This window comes from Dreissena polymorpha, chromosome 6 (genome assembly GCF_020536995.1).
Source record: "Dreissena polymorpha isolate Duluth1 chromosome 6, UMN_Dpol_1.0, whole genome shotgun sequence".
Classification (NCBI taxonomy): Eukaryota; Metazoa; Mollusca; class Bivalvia; order Myida; family Dreissenidae; genus Dreissena; species Dreissena polymorpha.
This window is the reverse complement of record NC_068360.1, coordinates 117,470,131-117,487,780: the sequence shown is the minus strand read 5'-3', so window position 1 is coordinate 117,487,780 and position 17,650 is coordinate 117,470,131. Positions and strand designations below refer to the sequence as shown.

Below are 17,650 nucleotides of genomic sequence, written 5' to 3'. Positions count from 1 at the left end.
TTTTATTCTTCATGTTTATAATGAAAACACTTCGCACTTGATTAAAGAAATTCATGCTCACATCTATAACTGTATAGAGTATTTATGTGAAAGTTAGCAACTGCGTATACTGTTTTGAAATATGAAACTCTATGTTTTATATATGAATGTATTTGCACAATAAATGTATATTGTGTATTTATATTATACACCCGTACAATACATATACTTGAACTATTCTGCATATAACATGTATTCATCAAATAGTCTATGGTGAGAATACTATTTTGCACAACTTAAAAACCAAAAAATCAATACCGCAAAAAGCAAAATTGGCAATACAAATTCGTTATTGCTAATCACAGTCAACCCATAATATAAACGGCTGACGTTTCAATTTCCAACAGATCGTCTATATTAACCACATTACAACAATGAGTCTTCTTGTAAGCAAGTTTATCGTAAATCAAAACTCCGATAACTTGATTTCTTTCTCTTTCATTTCCCCATTCATACTTTTGTCGTGCCGTTTTCCACACTTCCGTTCTTATCATGTTTCAATACCACTTCGAAGTCCTCAAGGTACAGGGGAGAACCTTTGCACGGGCATCGCACGTTATCGAAGCCGTCGAATGTTGGAAAGATGGGCACGTGCTTTCCCCACCGGAAGTTGCGTATAAGGTTCATTCCGAACGGCAGATCGTACGTTTTCATGGAGAGGTTCATATTGACCATATTTATATCTTCGCTTTCCTCATCGGTATCGCTCGGAACTTCTCGCCAAATTACAATGCCTCGTTCGTCGTCAGTCCCTTTTAGTAAAAAACAACCGGTACATGTACAATCTATATGATAGCTTCGACCGGAGAAAAACAACAATATACATATACATGATCATACCACGACATATGTCAACATGTTCATTTCTGTAACAACCCTAAATGCTATTTTGATATTCTTTACCAATTAGTGTGCAAAGTAGCCAATAATGCAAATGACTAAAAGCACTACACAGATCGTCGATATTAACCAGCAGAGCAATATTTAACATGTTGATTACAACAATTGTTAAAAAGTTTGAAGGGTTATGATCGTTGACGTTTCCATGGGTGAAATCTTAACTGATTTATTTTCAACTTGTTCATATTATGTCAATTACATAGGCGCACACTATATAAGCCGCGTTATGGAGAAACAGGTCTTAATGCTCGTGCGTAAGGTGTCGTTCGTTTAGAAGAGACTCCCTTTAAACAGAAAATTAAAAAAGCGGAAAGTGTCGTCAAATTTAAGCCTATGCGGATTGCACAGGCAAATATATAACGACACTTATCGCAAATGTTTTAACTCTTTCAGTGCGGGAACCGAATTTTGAAGGCCTTTGCAAACAGTTTGGATCCAGATGAGACGCCACAGAACGTGGCGTCTCATCTGGATTCAAACTGTTTGCTATTCTGATAATATTCTTTGAAAAAAAATCGAAGAAAATGCTGATTTTAGAAATTCAGCAGACGACATTTTAGCAGACGACAAATTTCCCAGCATGCAAAGGTTAAACCTTTTTTTTCCAGAAATAGGCTCCAATATCAGATGCTTACCGGGTATCACGTTGTCTAGAACAAGCGCTGAAAAGCACCCCATGAACATGTTGTTGGCAAGAAGGGCCTGAAGTACCTGGTCTAGGTCAGTGTTACCTGAAAAATATATGTGCACACTTATTAGAAATTTTCAGTAAAATACTGGTAAAATGGTACTTTCCATATCCGAGTAATCGAGGAAGCATACCTGTGTTTATTTATCAGTACAGTAACGGTTCAATGGTATTTGTTGCATCTTATCATTTTTCTAATGAGGTCTTGTTCTATCAAGATTTTATTGAAGACGCGAACCACGACAAAACCTGTAAAGAGGCTAGAGATAAATGGATTAAATTGAATCGTTAAAACTCTATAAAATCTGTATATTTTCAGGTTATACAAATTATGGGAATGGTAAACTGCAGAACATATACTTGTCTATGGATACACTTGATACAAACCAGTCTTTATGTTTTGCATAATGCAACAGCCGTTAAAACATTCATGTTACACGTAATACATTATGATTTTTAAGAAGCCATCGTTTTGCTGGACTAAAATTGCTGGACCAAACAGGGTAAAGTAAGAAAAATGTCGAGTCCCATGACAAATCGAATCTAGTAAAACGTTTTTTTACAGACCGGTTCTAATGAGGGCCTCATTCCTCATGACCCAGTTAGGAAAACTGAGGCCCAGGAAGAGGGAGATGCCGAACACGACGAGGTTCCGAGAAGAGTTTAGATCCACGTACTGGAGATTGGACGCGCCCACCGCTGTCAGGACACCTGCACAGACACTTTTTTATATTTAACCCATTTATGCCTAGCGTCTAGAAAAAGGGCATTGGCAAACAGCGTAGACCCAGATGAGACGCCGCACGATGCGGCATCTCATCAGGGTCTGCGCTGTTTGCTTAAATGAATTTCTGTAAGAAATATTCTAAATATAGAAATAAATATACTTGACACCCCTAATTTTGGAAATAAAGTGATCCAATTTAGAAGGATGGGAGAGTCCACTAGGCATAAATATGTTAATATATTAACAAAATGCAACATAAGCTGAACCGAGACGAGAACAACCGTATGCTTTATCTATGTGTCTTGTTCTTAGAAAACTGGGCATAACGCATGTGCGTAATGTGTCGTACCAGATTAGCCTGTGCAGTCCGCACAGGCTAATCATGGACGACACTTTCCGCTTTAATGGTATTTTTCGTTTAAAGGAAATCCCTTTTTACCAAAAATCTAGTTTAAGCGGAAAGTGTCGTCCCTGGTTAGCCTGTACGGACTGCACATACTAATCTGGGATGACACATTACGCACATGCATTAAGCCCAGTTTTCTCAAAACAAGGCTCATATGATAGCTCATTGTTGACAATTGCCGAACAGTCTTACATAAGACAAAAGGATTGACTGAACATGCAACAATCACATACAAAAATAAATAAAACATGACCATCGCCCTGGAACAGTCAATGTTTATTGGGATGCACAGTTACACCAATCAACTTGTGAAAGGTAATACACTCGAATCAAGCATTGAACTTACAATCTGTACTTTTATACCGAAAAGCACGAGGAAGCATGAACCGTTGATTTGGTCAGGCATGTAGATCTTTCGTTTGTTGTATACGAATGCAAAATGGTCCCAATCAAAAGGCAAATTGAAAAAAAAACAACGCTCGAATAAATAATATGAGCGCTCCTTATAGTTTTACCGAATAATACGAGGAAGGAAGCCCCGATGAATTTTCCGAAGCAGCCGAACACTACCATGGTGATTCCCGCCACAATTACAACGCGGCGACTGCCAACCTACAAACAATAGCATTATTAAGTGTAAGCCGCGTTCTGAGAAATTGGGGCTAAATGCATGTGCGTAAAGTATGGTACCAGATCAGCCTGTGTAGTCCGCACAGGCTCATCAGGGACGACACGTTCCGCTTAAATTGGATTTTGGTAAAGACAAACTTCCTTTTAACAGAAACAAAACATAAAAGCGGAAAGTGTTTTCCTTGATTAGCCTGTGTTAACTGCACATGCCTATCTGAGACGATACATAAAGCACATGCATTTAGCATTGTTTTTCAAAACAGAAGCACAGTAGAAAAAGGATATACAAACATTTATAAACCTGTACATGATTCATTATTATGATCTCATCGCCGCAAATATACGATAAAACACAGGCACTCGGCATATGTTGCCCCCCCCCCCCCCCCCCTGCTACCCCTCTTTCCCCAGCGTCTACCCCCTCTCAAAACCATCAAAATCGTCCAATTGTCATACAAAGTATCACATAAAAAGTAAGTCTTTTTTTAAATTTACATGTATGTATATATTTTTCGACTTACGTTGTTTTGTTTTGTTTTTGTGTATATCAAGTGGACAATTTTGAGGGCGTTTGGAGGTCGTAGCAGCTAAGCTAAGGACAGAGAAGTAGCAGTGGGGGGAGCAACTTATGCCGAGTGCCTGTGCGATTTATGAGTAAATAAGCCAAATGATTGAATTCTGACTTGAAACATGTGGTTCTCATCTTATCTACCATAAACAATTATAAGCGAGCCGTAAGGTAAAACGCATTGTCCTTTAAGTTATACGGCTATCTGACAACGTACTCGGTGACGTCTAAATACTTCTACACGTATATAAATAACTAAAGTGTACTCTGAGCAATGCGGATTTTGTGCAGCAAAACCTTTGTCATTTTAGAACGATAGAAGTTCATTAGACGAGATAAAATATTCGCTAAAATAAATTACCTTGGTGAGACTTATAACGCCTATATTTTGACTGCACGACGTCACTCCAAAACCCGTCCCGACGGCTGCCGATATAATGCAACCCACACCTTCCATAAATATACCTACAAATATACATATTATAATACTGGAAATTCTTAGTGAATACTAGTATGTTTTATTAAGAAAATGAATTTAATGCACATACGCATTAAGAACATCTCCATATGCAGAAAACGGGTATACCAATAATTTTCTTTTAAAAAGTATTTCTTATATAGACGATTCACACATGCGTCTCGTTTTTATTAACTCTGAATGCAATATTTATTTTTGTCATTTTACAAGTTATTCTGGTACACTCAAAAATCAGTACATGTAGTAAACTATAAAGGAAAAGTGCATCGAGTACCTTTAAAAGCATTAACACTATTGGTAACGACACAGTAAGGTAGTAAACTTCTCATCGAAGTAGGCGATTATTAGAAAGCATTTGTTAGATTAACACGGGATGCAAGTATCAATTGGAAGTGTGTATATTTTTTATTTCATCCATATAACACTTGTTGCAGAAAGTGAAAGGGTTAATGCACGTTTAATACCTTTCATATTTAAGGGAGAAATGCCTTCGATAGCGCCATTATTCGCCTTGAATCAGGCCACACCATGACGTTATATAACAACGTTAAACAGAAAGTCACACATGTGGAATAATGGTGCTCCAGACACAGTATCGGGATTACAATGTAGTGTCGCCTCCACTAGTTCTTAATGTAAGGCAATGTCTACTTGCGTATACATTTTAAGGGACCTCTTCACATATTTTGGCATGAATCAATCAATCTTGGTTTTATTGATCCACCAAACAATCAATCTTGGTTTTATTGATCCACCAAACAATCAATCACGGTTTTATTGATCCTCCAAACAATCAATCACGGTTTTATTGATCCATCATACAATAAATCGTTTCTATTGATCTAACATACACTCAATCTATACTAATTATATTACAGAATGCCTGTTCTGGCAGCAGACTGAACCATGCCTTAAGTTTAAACCTTTTTATTTTAGCTCGTTTGCATCGAAAGCCTCCGACTTATTGAACCGCTCTCGAGTCCGTTTTCTGGGCCTAGAACCAGTACTTGGTGTCATTGGGAGAGATATAAAGAACGCTCCCACAGTGGGGATCGTACCCGTGACCTCCCGGTCGTTAGGCGGACATTTTATCCATTACATTACAATGCCTTAGAAAGGTGATCAGCACACGTAGCCAATGCACATGCGAACCATACCTACATAGTTGTTAGTTGCTTTTTGTCCCCCCCCCTGTTTTTTTTTGGGGGGGGGGGGGAGGGGGAAGGGCTCTGAAATAAACAATCATTTAACTAACTTGGCCTAAATTAGTGCTCTAATGTTTCTTGTTAAGACTTTGGTGTTATTACCTCTATTAATAACGTGAGGCGGAGGCGGAAGTGCGCCGGCCAATCAGTCTTGGTTTTATTGATCCAACAAACAATAACCACGGTTTTATTGATCCACCATACAATCAATCTCGGTTTTATTGACCAACCATACAATCGATCTTGGTTTATTGATCCACCAAACAATCAACCTCGGTTTTATTGAAACAACAAACAATCAATAGTTTTTATTGATCCACCAAACAATCAATCTTGGTTTAATTGATCCACCAAACAATCAATCTTGGTTGTATTGATCCACCGAACAATCAATCACGGTTTTATTGACCCACCAAACATTTTTTCTTGGTTTTATTGATCCACCAAACAATCAATCACAGTTTTATTGATCCATCATACTATCAATCGTTTCTATTGATCCACCAAACAATCAATCTTGGTTTTATTGATTCACCAAACAATCAATCACGGTTTTATTGATCTACCATACAATCATTCGTTTCTAGTGATCCACCAAACATTCAATCACGGTTTTATTAATCAACCAAACAATCAATCTTGGTTTTATTGATTTACCAAACAATCAATCACGGTTTTATTGATCTACTATACAATCAGTCGTTTCTTTTGATCCACCAAACAATCAATCTTGGTTTTATTGATTTACCAAACAATCAATCAGGGTTTTATTGATCTACTATACAATCAGTCGTTTCTTTTGATCCACCAAACAATTTATCTTGGTTTTATTGATCCACCAAACAATCAACCACGGTTTTATTGATCCAACATACAAGCAATATCGGTTTTATTGATCCACCATACAATCAATCTTGGTTTATTGATCCACCAAACAATCAACCTCGGTTTTATTGATCCACCATACAATCAATCGTTTTTATTAATCCACCAAACAATCAATCTTGGTTTAATTGATCCACCAAACACTCAATCACGGTTTTATTGATCCTCCAAACAATCAATCACGGTTTTATTGATCCATCATACAATAAATCGTTTCTATTAATCTAACATACACTCAATCTATACCAAATATATTACAGAATGCCTGTTCTAGCAGCAGACTGAACCATGCCTTAAGTTTAAACCTTTTTATTTAAGCTCGATTGCATCGAAAGCCTCCGACTTATTGAACAGCTCTCGAGTCCGTTTTCTGGGCCTAGAACCAGTACTTGGTGTCATTGGGAGAGATCTAAAGAACGCTCCCACAGTGGGGATCGTACCCGTGACCTCCCGGTCGTTAGGCGGACATTTTATCCATTACATTACAATGCCTTAGAAAGGTGATCAGCACACGTAGCCAATGCACATGCGAACCATACCTATGTTTGTTAGTTGTTTTTTGTCCCCCCCCCCTGTTTTTTTTTGGAGGGGGGCTCTGAAATAAACAATCATTTAACTAACTAGGCCTAAATTAGTGCTCTAATGTTTCTTGTTAAGACTTTGGTGTTATTACCTCTATTAATGGCGTGAGGCGGAGGCGGAAGTGCGCCTGCCAATTAATCTTGGTTTTATTGATCCAACAAACAATAACCACGGTTTTATTGATCCACCATACAATCAATCTCAATTTTATTGACCAACCATACAATCGATCTTGGTTTATTGATCCACCAAACAATCAACCTCGGTTTTATTGAAACAACATACAATCAATAGTTTTTATTGATCCACCAAACAATCAATCTTGGTTTTATTGATCCACCAAACAATCAATCTTGGTTGTATTGATCAACCGAACAATCAATCACGGTTTTATTGACCCACCAAACATTTTTTCTTGGTTTTATTGATCCACCAAACAATCAATCACAGTTTTATTGATCCATCATACTATCAATCGTTTCTATTGATCCACCAAACAATCAATCTTGGTTTTATTGATGCACCAAACAATCAATCACGGTTTTATTGATCTACCATACAATCATTCGTTTCTAGTGATCCACCAAACAATCAATCACGGTTTTATTAATCCACCAAACAATCAATCTTGGTTTTATTGATTTACCAAACAATCAATCACGGTTTTATTGATCTACTATACAATCAGTCGTTTCTTTTGATCCACCAAACAATTTATCTTGGTTTTATTGATCCACCAAACAATCAACCACGGTTTTATTGATCCAACATAGAAGCAATATCGGTTTTATTGATCCACCATAAATCAATCTTGGTTTATTGATCCACCAAACAATCAACCTCGGTTTTATTGATCCACCTTACAATCAATCGTTTTTATAAATCCACCAAACAATCAATCTTGGCTTTATTGATCCACCAAACAATCAATCTTGATTTTATTGATCCACCAAACAATCAATCACGGTTTTATTTACCCACCAAACAATCAATCTTGGTTTTATTGATCCTCCAAACAATCAATCACGGTTTTATTGATCCGTCATACAAACAATCGTTTCTATTGATCCACTAAACAATCAATCTCGGTTTTATTGATCCACCAAACAATCAATCTTGGTTTTATTGATCCACCAAACAATCAATCACGGTTTTATTGATCCTCCAAACAATCAATCACGGTTTTATTGATCTATCATACAATAAATCGTTTCTATTGATCTAACATACACTCAATCTATACCAATTATATTACAGAATGCCTGTTCTAGCAGCAGACTGAACCATGCCTTAAGTTTAAACCTTTTTATTTTAGCTCGATTGCATCGAAAGCCTCCGACTTATTGAACAGCTCTCGAGTCCGTTTTCTGGGCCTAGAACCAGTACTTGGTGTCATTGGGAGAGATCTAAAGAACGCTCCCACAGTGGGGATCGTACCCGTGACCTCCCGGTCGTTAGGCGGACATTTTATCCATTACATTACAATGCCTTAGAAAGGTGATCAGCACACGTAGCCAATGCACATGCGAACCATACCTATGTTTGTTAGTTGTTTTTGTTCCCCCCCCCTTTTTTGGGGGGGTGGGGCTCTGAAATAAACAATCATTCAACTAACTAGGCCTAAATTAGTGCTCTAATGTTTCTTGTTAAGACTTTGGTGTTATTACCTCTATTAATGGCGTGAGGCGGAGGCGGAAGTGCGCCGGCCAATTAATCTTGGTTTTATTTATCCAACAAACAATAACCACGGTTTTATTGGTCCACCATACAATCAATCTCGGTTTAATTGACCAACCATACAATCGATCTTTGTTTATTGATCCACAAAACAATCAACCTCGGTTTTATTGAAACAACATACAATCAATAGTTTTTATTGATCCACCAAACAATCAATCTTGGTTTTATTGATCCACCAAACAATCAATCTTGGTTTTATTGATCCACCGAACAATCAATCACGGTTTTATTGACCCACCAAACATTTTTTCTTGGTTTTATTGATCCACCAAACAATCAATCACAGTTTTATTGATCCATCATACAATCAATCGTTTCCATTGATCCACCAAACAATCAATCTTGGTTTTATTGATGCACCAAACAATCAATCACGGTTTTATTGATCTACCATACAATCATTCGTTTATAGTGATCCACCAAACAATCAATCACGGTTTTATTAATCCACCAAACAATCAATCTTGGTTTTATTGATTTACCAAACAATCAATCACGGTTTTATTGATCTACTATACAATCAGTCGTTTCTTTTGATCCACCAAACAATTTATCTTGGTTTTATTGATCCACCAAACAATCAACCACGGTTTTATTGATCCAACATACAATCAATATCGGTTTTATTGATCCACCATACAATCAATCTTGGTTTATTGATTCACCAAACAATCAACCTCGGTTTTATTGATCCACCATACAATCAATCTTTTTTATTAATCCACCAAACAATCAATTTTGGCTTTATTGATCCGCCAAACAATCAATCTTGGTTTTATTGATCCACCAAACAATCAATCACGGTTTTATTTACCAACCAAACAATCAATCTTGGTTTTATTGATCCACCAAACAATCAATCACGGTTTTATTGATCCGTCATACAAACAATCGTTTCTATTGATCCACTAAACAATCAATCTCGGTTTTATTGATCCACCAAACAATCAATCTTGGTTTAATTGATCCACCAAACAATCAATCACGGTTTTATTGATCCTCCAAACAATCAATCACGGTTTTATTGATCCATCATACAATAAATCGTTTCTATTGATCTAACATACACTCAATCTATACCAATTATATTACAGAATGCCTGTTCTGGCAGCAGACTGAACCATGCCTAAAGTTTAAACCTTTTTATTTTAGCTCGATTGCATCGGAAGCCTCCGACTTATTGAACCGCTCTCGAGTCCGTTTTCTGGGCCTAGAACCAGTACTTGGTGTCATTGGGAAAGATCTAAAGAACGCTCCCACAGTGGGGATCGTACCCGTGACCTCTCGGTCGTTAGGCGGACATTGTATCCATTACATTACAATGCCTTAGAAAGGTGATCAGCACACGTAGCCAATGCACATGCAAACCATCCCTATGTTTGTTAGTTGTTTTTTGACCCCCCCCTGTTGTTTTTTTTTGTGGGGGGGGGGGAGGGCTCTGAAATAAACAATCAATTAATTAACTAGGCCTAAATTAGTGCTCTAATGTTTCTTTTTAAGACTTTGGTGTTATTACCTCTATTAATGGCGTGAGGCGGAGGCGGAAGTGCGCCGGCAAGTCGCGCACACGTGAAGTAGTCGCCGATGCTCTCGATGACGGATGTGATCACGCCGGCGATCATCGCTACGAAGAAAGCCGAGTTGAACTTCGGTGTTCCGAAGTGACCTGACAAGGAAACACATGTTTTCATGTTTAGATAACATGAGAATCAAGCAACAATTGGTTTAATAACAAAAAAATTAGTCATGAAATACATGTTATGCCTGTTGATACAATGGCGCAAGAAATCATGCAAAAGTCGAAAGCAATTCCACAGTTATGAGACTAAAGCATTTCGTAGTCAGTATAATAATGTGTTTCGTTTTATAAAGTACTTGTATTGTAGAGCTATTCGGACTTTTTGTAAAGAGCGCATGCACGCCTAATTAACTTACTAATTAACTCGATTTGTAATGTGTTATAGGTTACAGTACACTAAATAACCGTTTCATAAAGGGCTGTACTCTCTAAAAAAATACCATAGTTGACAGGAAGGCATGTTTGACACTTTTATCTAGTATTCGGGTGTTATCTTTCGGAGATTATGGTAGTGCATGAATAGGTGTTCACTTCTGAATCCCCGAAATATGATAAACTTGAAGACTATAGTAAACCATCGCACTGAAAAAGGTTACACTCCACTAAGAAACGGCCGAAAAAAAAGTTGCAAAAACAGTTGATTTTGATTTGTGTTAAGTTCTTTCTTGCATTGTACATGACATATCTTTTTTATTGCATAAATCGATTCCGCTTAGAATGACCTTTAAGAAAAGGTATGGTTATCGGGGTCTCTATGTGCAAAATGTTGCATTTATTTTGGCCTAAAGTTGTCGCTTTCACATTGAATTATATAAGGAAACTATTTAGTGTATTCTGACCTAAACACGGTTAAGTATACTGACTGTTATCTCAAATCAATGACATGGTGATTTTTTAAGGTGACTCTCCTCGTTTGACATGTGTACGTGTGTGCGTACATCAATACCACATTGGATCAGACCATTGTTAACGATTTGACTACCCCACACGCCCTTGTTGCCGCTAACCTGGATACGGGAATCTCACCCACGCAACCTCTTGAATGACGTCAAGGCGGAGATCCGTCCGGCCTTCGTAACCATAGTTACCCTTCTCCGGAAATGCGCCAGTCACCGTCAGGATGTAGCAGAGGAACCACATGATACACGTGGACAGGATGACCTTGAAACGTGATTATGATATAATGATGTATTATTTATGTGCACGTTGACAAAATAATATTTTAACAAATTTGATACTCTGTTAATTATATCCCCCATCAAATTACTATTAAAAATACTGGATTTACCAAAGGATACATATAATTAATCTTGGTGAACGTTGATTTGTTGATCTGCTTGACAATTTCATTAATTAAGTAAGAAAGTGTCAGTTTTGTAAGTTATATTTCCTAATTTAGTAATTATTTGTTTTTGTTTTCGGTTTAAGTTGATTGTGTCAATCTCGGCCAAATACAAATTGGGTGAATGTCACCGAATCACGGTACGCCACAAACCGTGAGCGAGGTTTGATGTAATGGTATTTTACATTTATTGAACAAGCAGTATATTTAATGCAGGTGATTGTTTTATTGTGCATTATATGAATTACCGTTTGTTTTTTCTATTACCACATTAATTCGTTACATGAAGACACTGGGTGTTCAGAGAAAAACGAACTGAAAAAAAGTAAGTGAAGAAAAAGCTAGTGAGCATGATACGACGCGTGATTGATACAAAACATGACAATTTCATACAAATTCAAGTTATCGAATTCTTATATGTGTCGAATCTATGCTGATATTTTAAAACGTTTGATTAATATACTTAGACTCTATATCCATGTTGAATAGTTTGATCCGTTAATAATGCATCAGTGGTATTTTTATTTCGATTACATGAACCAGTATAATGCAAACCGCCGCTGAAGTTGACTAGCGATAGAGTTCATTTTGTCTGGTCTACTATTCGTGTCTGTATGGAATACGGTAACACGTTTTCTTGCTTTTTTGTTACACTACTCGAGAGCGATCATGTGTTCTCAGATATTTTTTTAAACTCGAGAGCTATTTTGTGTTTGTTTATAAGTTAATCAAAGTCAGATTAAATGCACTTGAGGCAGACAGCAAAGCATCACGTGACTCATTCAACACGGAAAAAAGAAAAACTCTAGTTAAATAGTCTTCATCGCAAATAAGTATGAGAACGCTAAAGTTTTGGTAGTTATTCTGATAAAGTTTATTTAAACAAGAAAATAAGAAAAAAAACTATATTAACCCTTTCAGTGCTGGAACCGAATTTTGAAGGCCTTTGCAGAGAGTTTGGATCCAGATGAGACGCCACAGAACGTGGCGTCTCATCAGGATCCAAACTGTTTGCTATTCTAATAGTATTCTTTGAAAAAAAATCGAAGAAAATGCTAATTTTAGAAATTCTGCAGATGACATTTTAGCAGACGACAAATTTCCCAGCATGCAAAGGGTTAAGTTCGAAATTCTGCGGACTGCACAGGCTTAAATATCTGTGATGCAACTTTTCTCACAAGCATTAAGCATAATTTTCACATGGCAACAATCGATTTAACTTAAATGCTCCTTATACATTAACTTGTCCTGCATTAACTTGACCTACATTTTGATATTTGTGTGAACATTCTTAATAACGAACACGGTCAGGAAATTCATAAAAACACATACATATGCAAATAAAAAAAAACTTTCTTATGTAACAGTTTATATAAATAACTTTTTAGAAGCGCATTTTTTTCCAAACACAAAGTGTCTACATAATTTACTTGAATGAAAATGTACTGCTTAAATTTTCGAAATATGTCAACAAAAACAGCAATTTTTACTTCACAAATATGGAATTCTCGTCTTTCAAGCTTGAAAGGGAACACATAACTCACCTCAATAGAAGTCTAAAATCGCTAACGGAACTTACGGAAAATAACTTATGAAGGACGAACTCGATTTTCTGGTCACTCTTTCTGTCGAACAGATTTCGGAATTTAAAGATTGGAATAATCTCTGAGAACAGGATGATCAACACAATCGTACTGCAAAACAAGCATACAAGTATTATGACTTATAAGGGCCCTGCCTACAATTTTCAAAGTTATCAAAGAACTACGTATTTTACAGGTATGTACGAATACGACCTTTCTTATTTTTTTTGTAACAGATTGATAAACGCGGCATTTACAAGCATAATGAATTGTTAAGGGATCGTATAAAACGTCCAGCTTTTGTCCTATGAAGACTTCGTATAATAAAACACGTTAAATAGACATACGTGCTTTGATTAACAACGACAAAGTGGATGATTATATTGAAGCGACATGCATTTCTTTTAAAATATTCCCCCGAGCCACGTATGCCTAACAGTACATTCATGGAATCAAATCTTATCAGAAAGCGCTGTAATCGACGTTTCTATCGTGCCGAGTAAAATTTATTTCGTGCTGAGAAAACTGGGCATAATGCATGTGCGTTAAGTGTCGCCCCGGATTAGCCTATGCAGTCCGCACAAGCTTATCAGGGACGACATTTTCCGCATAAATTGGATTTTTGCTAAGAAGAGACTTCATTTAAACGATAAATGTCATAAAAGCGGAAAGTGTCGTCCCTGATTAGCATGTGCGAAATGCACAGGCTAATCTGAGACGACACTTTACGCACATGCGTTATGCCCAGTTTTCCCAGAACGCGACTCAATTTATTCCGTGCTGTATTTAGTAAGTGTTTTTTAGTGCCCGTATTCACGTATTGTATGGTTAATTAATCTACGTTACACATACACAGATATACGAAAATATCGATGATGGGAAACTACTCCTTAAACAATACTCGGAGTTTGGTAGGAGTTGCAATGCAAGTTACACTAATAGTGAAACATATGTTGATTAAGCTATTTATGTTCTCAGTAAAAAAATCAATACATTCTCAGTTCTGACGCTTACCATATTAAAACAGTTATATTAGCACTTCGTACAACACACGATGTAAACAGATCGGAGAAACCTATGATCGTCCAATGTTTACGTAAATCCACATTGCAAACAACTGTACTGACAACTAAACAGTTAAGTCCTTTTGCGCACCCAAGAGAGATGCCCCGGAGTTTTCCGAACATATTCATTTTGCAAATAATTGTATTAATCACTGGGAAGAAAATATGTTGCAAATAATTGTATTTATCACTGAGAAGAAAATTCCATTTCCTCACCCAAGTGAGATACCCCAGTTTTTTCAAGACAGGTTAAAAGAACCATTTTGCGAATAATTATATTCATCACCGAGTAGACAGTTGGATTTCCTCGCCAAAGAGAGATAAGCACGTGTTTTTCAGACAGGTTGAACAACCATATTGCAAATACTCGTCTGCATCACTGAGCACAAGATTTCGTTTTATCACCAAGAGAGATGATCCCATTCCCATTTCCTCAACCAAGAGAGATGCCCCCCCCTCCCCGATTTCCTCACCCAAGAGAGATGCCCCCCCCCCCCATTTCCTCACCCAAGAGAGATGCCCCCATTTCCTCACCCAAGAGAGATGCCCCCCCCCCCCCCATTTCCTCACCCAAGAGAGATGCCCCAGTGTTTTCCAGATAGTTCGAAGCCGGTCTCGGCCACTGATAGCCCCATCAGCATGATGGTAGGCGCCACAGTGAGCGGCCCTATGAACTTGAGAAGCACGCTTACAAGCCCCGTCACGCCGATTAACATCTGAAGTACCGCCGCCACCATGATTGAGCCAGTCAGCTGGAAACATGCTGAACAGTTTAGGAAGAATATAATTGAGCATTGCTTTGGAAAGAGTTTAATGCATGTGCGTAAAGTGTCGTCCCAGATTAGACTGTGTAGTCCACACAAGCTAACCAGGGATGACACTTTCCACATAAACTGGATTTTCGCTACGAAAATACTTCCTTAATACGAAAAATGTCAATAAAGCGGAAAGTATCGTCCCTGACTAGCCTGTGCGGAATACACAGGCTAATATGGGACGGCAGTTTATGCACATGCATTAAACCCATTTTTTTTCAGAGCGAGGCTCAATTATTTAAAAGGTACCTCTTACCGACATTGTATTATCAAGTTGTCAACTTGCCTTAAATAAAGGATAAGCGGATAGGAACAATAATACATTTTCTGATTATTTTTCGAGGGTTTCATTATTCATATAAATTGTACTCTTTATTTGAACTTCCAATCTTGGAAACAGTGCAAATTCAGGGACAAATAATATGTCAGAACAAGTTAAAATATTTTATCATGGACCAATACAATGGATTGCATATCCCATGGACCAATACAATGGATTGCATATCCCATGGACCAATACAATGGATTGCATATCCCATGGACCAATACAATGGATTGCATATCCCATGGACCAATACAATGGATTGCATATCCCATCAAGATCTTTCAGAACAGATTGAGAGGATTTGGTCTATTCTTGTCCTACACCAGACTGATAAAAGAATAGTGTAGTGTCGATACGGTCTGGTCTATTCTTGTCCTACACCAGACTGATAAAAGAATAGTGTAGTGTCGATACGGTCATTGTACTGTGCTTGACGACTGTATGCATTGCTATCAATCTCGTATTAATGTCAATTTATTAAATTAACATGTTTTATTTATATATGGCTATAATAAGTTATGTTTTCTTCTTCACGTTTGGCCACAACGATTTATAAAAATAAATGACCAATTATGAAGACAAGTGCACTTATATTTTTTTTAATTAAAACGAACAAATTAAAGCGTATAATCGTTTCCATATCTGGAATGGTCTCGGTTGTTGACAGCTGCGAAGGAGTTTGAATAAGACGTATACATGTACATAGAATGTCGCCCATGACCAAAGTAAGATGAATACATAGAAGGCCCGTCCATGGCAAAAAGGAAGAATTATACATTTGCGTACATGGCCAAAATGATTAATAAAAGCGTGAGACAGTTTCCATACCAGGCTCATTCGTTCTGTATAGTCCACTGAGTTTGGAGCTGTGAAAGAAAAGAAAGAGCAAAATGTTACAGTCGTACTAAGATTGGTGATAAATACAGAATAAAATCAGTGTTACCGAACGCAGTTATTTGCCATGCACATTTGAATTAATCATCACGACATCTATATCATCTGTATGAATTGTTTATAAGACCATACCATATTTGTATACATATACATTTTACTGAATAAAAAACATAAATTGTGTTTTACGTTTTTGTTGTTGAGGATTCTAAAGCCCTGTACAAAACAATCTCCATTTTTGTATTATTTGCTGTGCAATAATGCGCTTTCGAAGATTCTTAAAATATATAATGCATTTATTTAAGGATACATTTGTGCAGAAAGCTTAAATTATTGACGAACGTTTTTTTTTTGAATTTCGTTATTCGTTCGCATCATTACAGGTATACACGTATATTTGCTATCACGTGTAAATAACATCAAACACACGTATTGCCACGGTGCACAAGCATAACTGAGATCTACCAAACATATACCATCATGCCAGTTTAGTTAACACGGATGAAGACGGATATAGTACTGCATTTAATGAATAAAATAAAACCCCAGTAAATTGATTGTTATGTTAAATCTTAGCATTACATATGAGTCTCTCTTTGAGAAAATGGGGTTTAATTCGTGTGCGTAAAGTACCGTCCCAAATTAGCCCGTGCTGTCCGCACAGGCTAATCAGGGACGAGACTTTCCGTTTCGATGGTACTTTTCGTTTAAAGAAAGTCTCTTCTACGCAAAATCCAGTTAAGGCTGAAAATGTCGTCCCAGATGAGCATCTGTGGACTGCACAGTCTAATCTGGGACGACACTTCAAGCACATGCTTTAGGCTTGGTTTTCCAAGAGCGCGGCTAAATATTTGACATGCAGTCTCGTGATTTCAGCGCTGTCATACAATAACATCCTTCTTGGGAAGTATTGCAGAATTAAAAAAATATATGTTTAGTTAACACGGATGCAGACGGATATACCGGTAGTACTGCATTTAATGAATAAAATTAAACCCCAGTAAATTGATTGTTATGTTAACAGTAAAATGCGCATGCGTTCAACATGATGTTGGCGTGTGCTATCTATCAAAGTGTATTGACAAAGTTTATACAGGATAATCAAAGAACATTAGACAAGTAACTTTCAAAATCCCAGATGTTTTGTTTATGTCACTATATTATAGTTTGGTTATTGATATTAACATTTGAATTTACTTTTTA

At 37.1% G+C, this 17,650-nt stretch overlaps 1 protein-coding gene across 1 annotated transcript; it reads right to left on the bottom strand.

Annotated features, from left to right (window-relative positions):
* Positions 1–281: 281 nt before the first annotated feature.
* LOC127836041 (solute carrier family 23 member 1-like) lies at positions 282–15,493 on the bottom strand. Its single transcript, XM_052362459.1, has 11 exons — positions 15,488–15,493; positions 14,987–15,168; positions 13,349–13,463; positions 11,435–11,588; positions 10,365–10,514; positions 4,320–4,423; positions 3,286–3,372; positions 3,124–3,172; positions 2,195–2,338; positions 1,575–1,670; positions 282–791 (listed from the first exon to the last, which is right to left on the bottom strand). The coding sequence occupies exons 1-11, from the start codon at positions 15,491–15,493 to the stop codon at positions 490–492; spliced, it is 1,389 nt and encodes a 462-aa protein (XP_052218419.1). The 3' UTR covers positions 282–489.
* Positions 15,494–17,650: the final 2,157 nt, after the last annotated feature.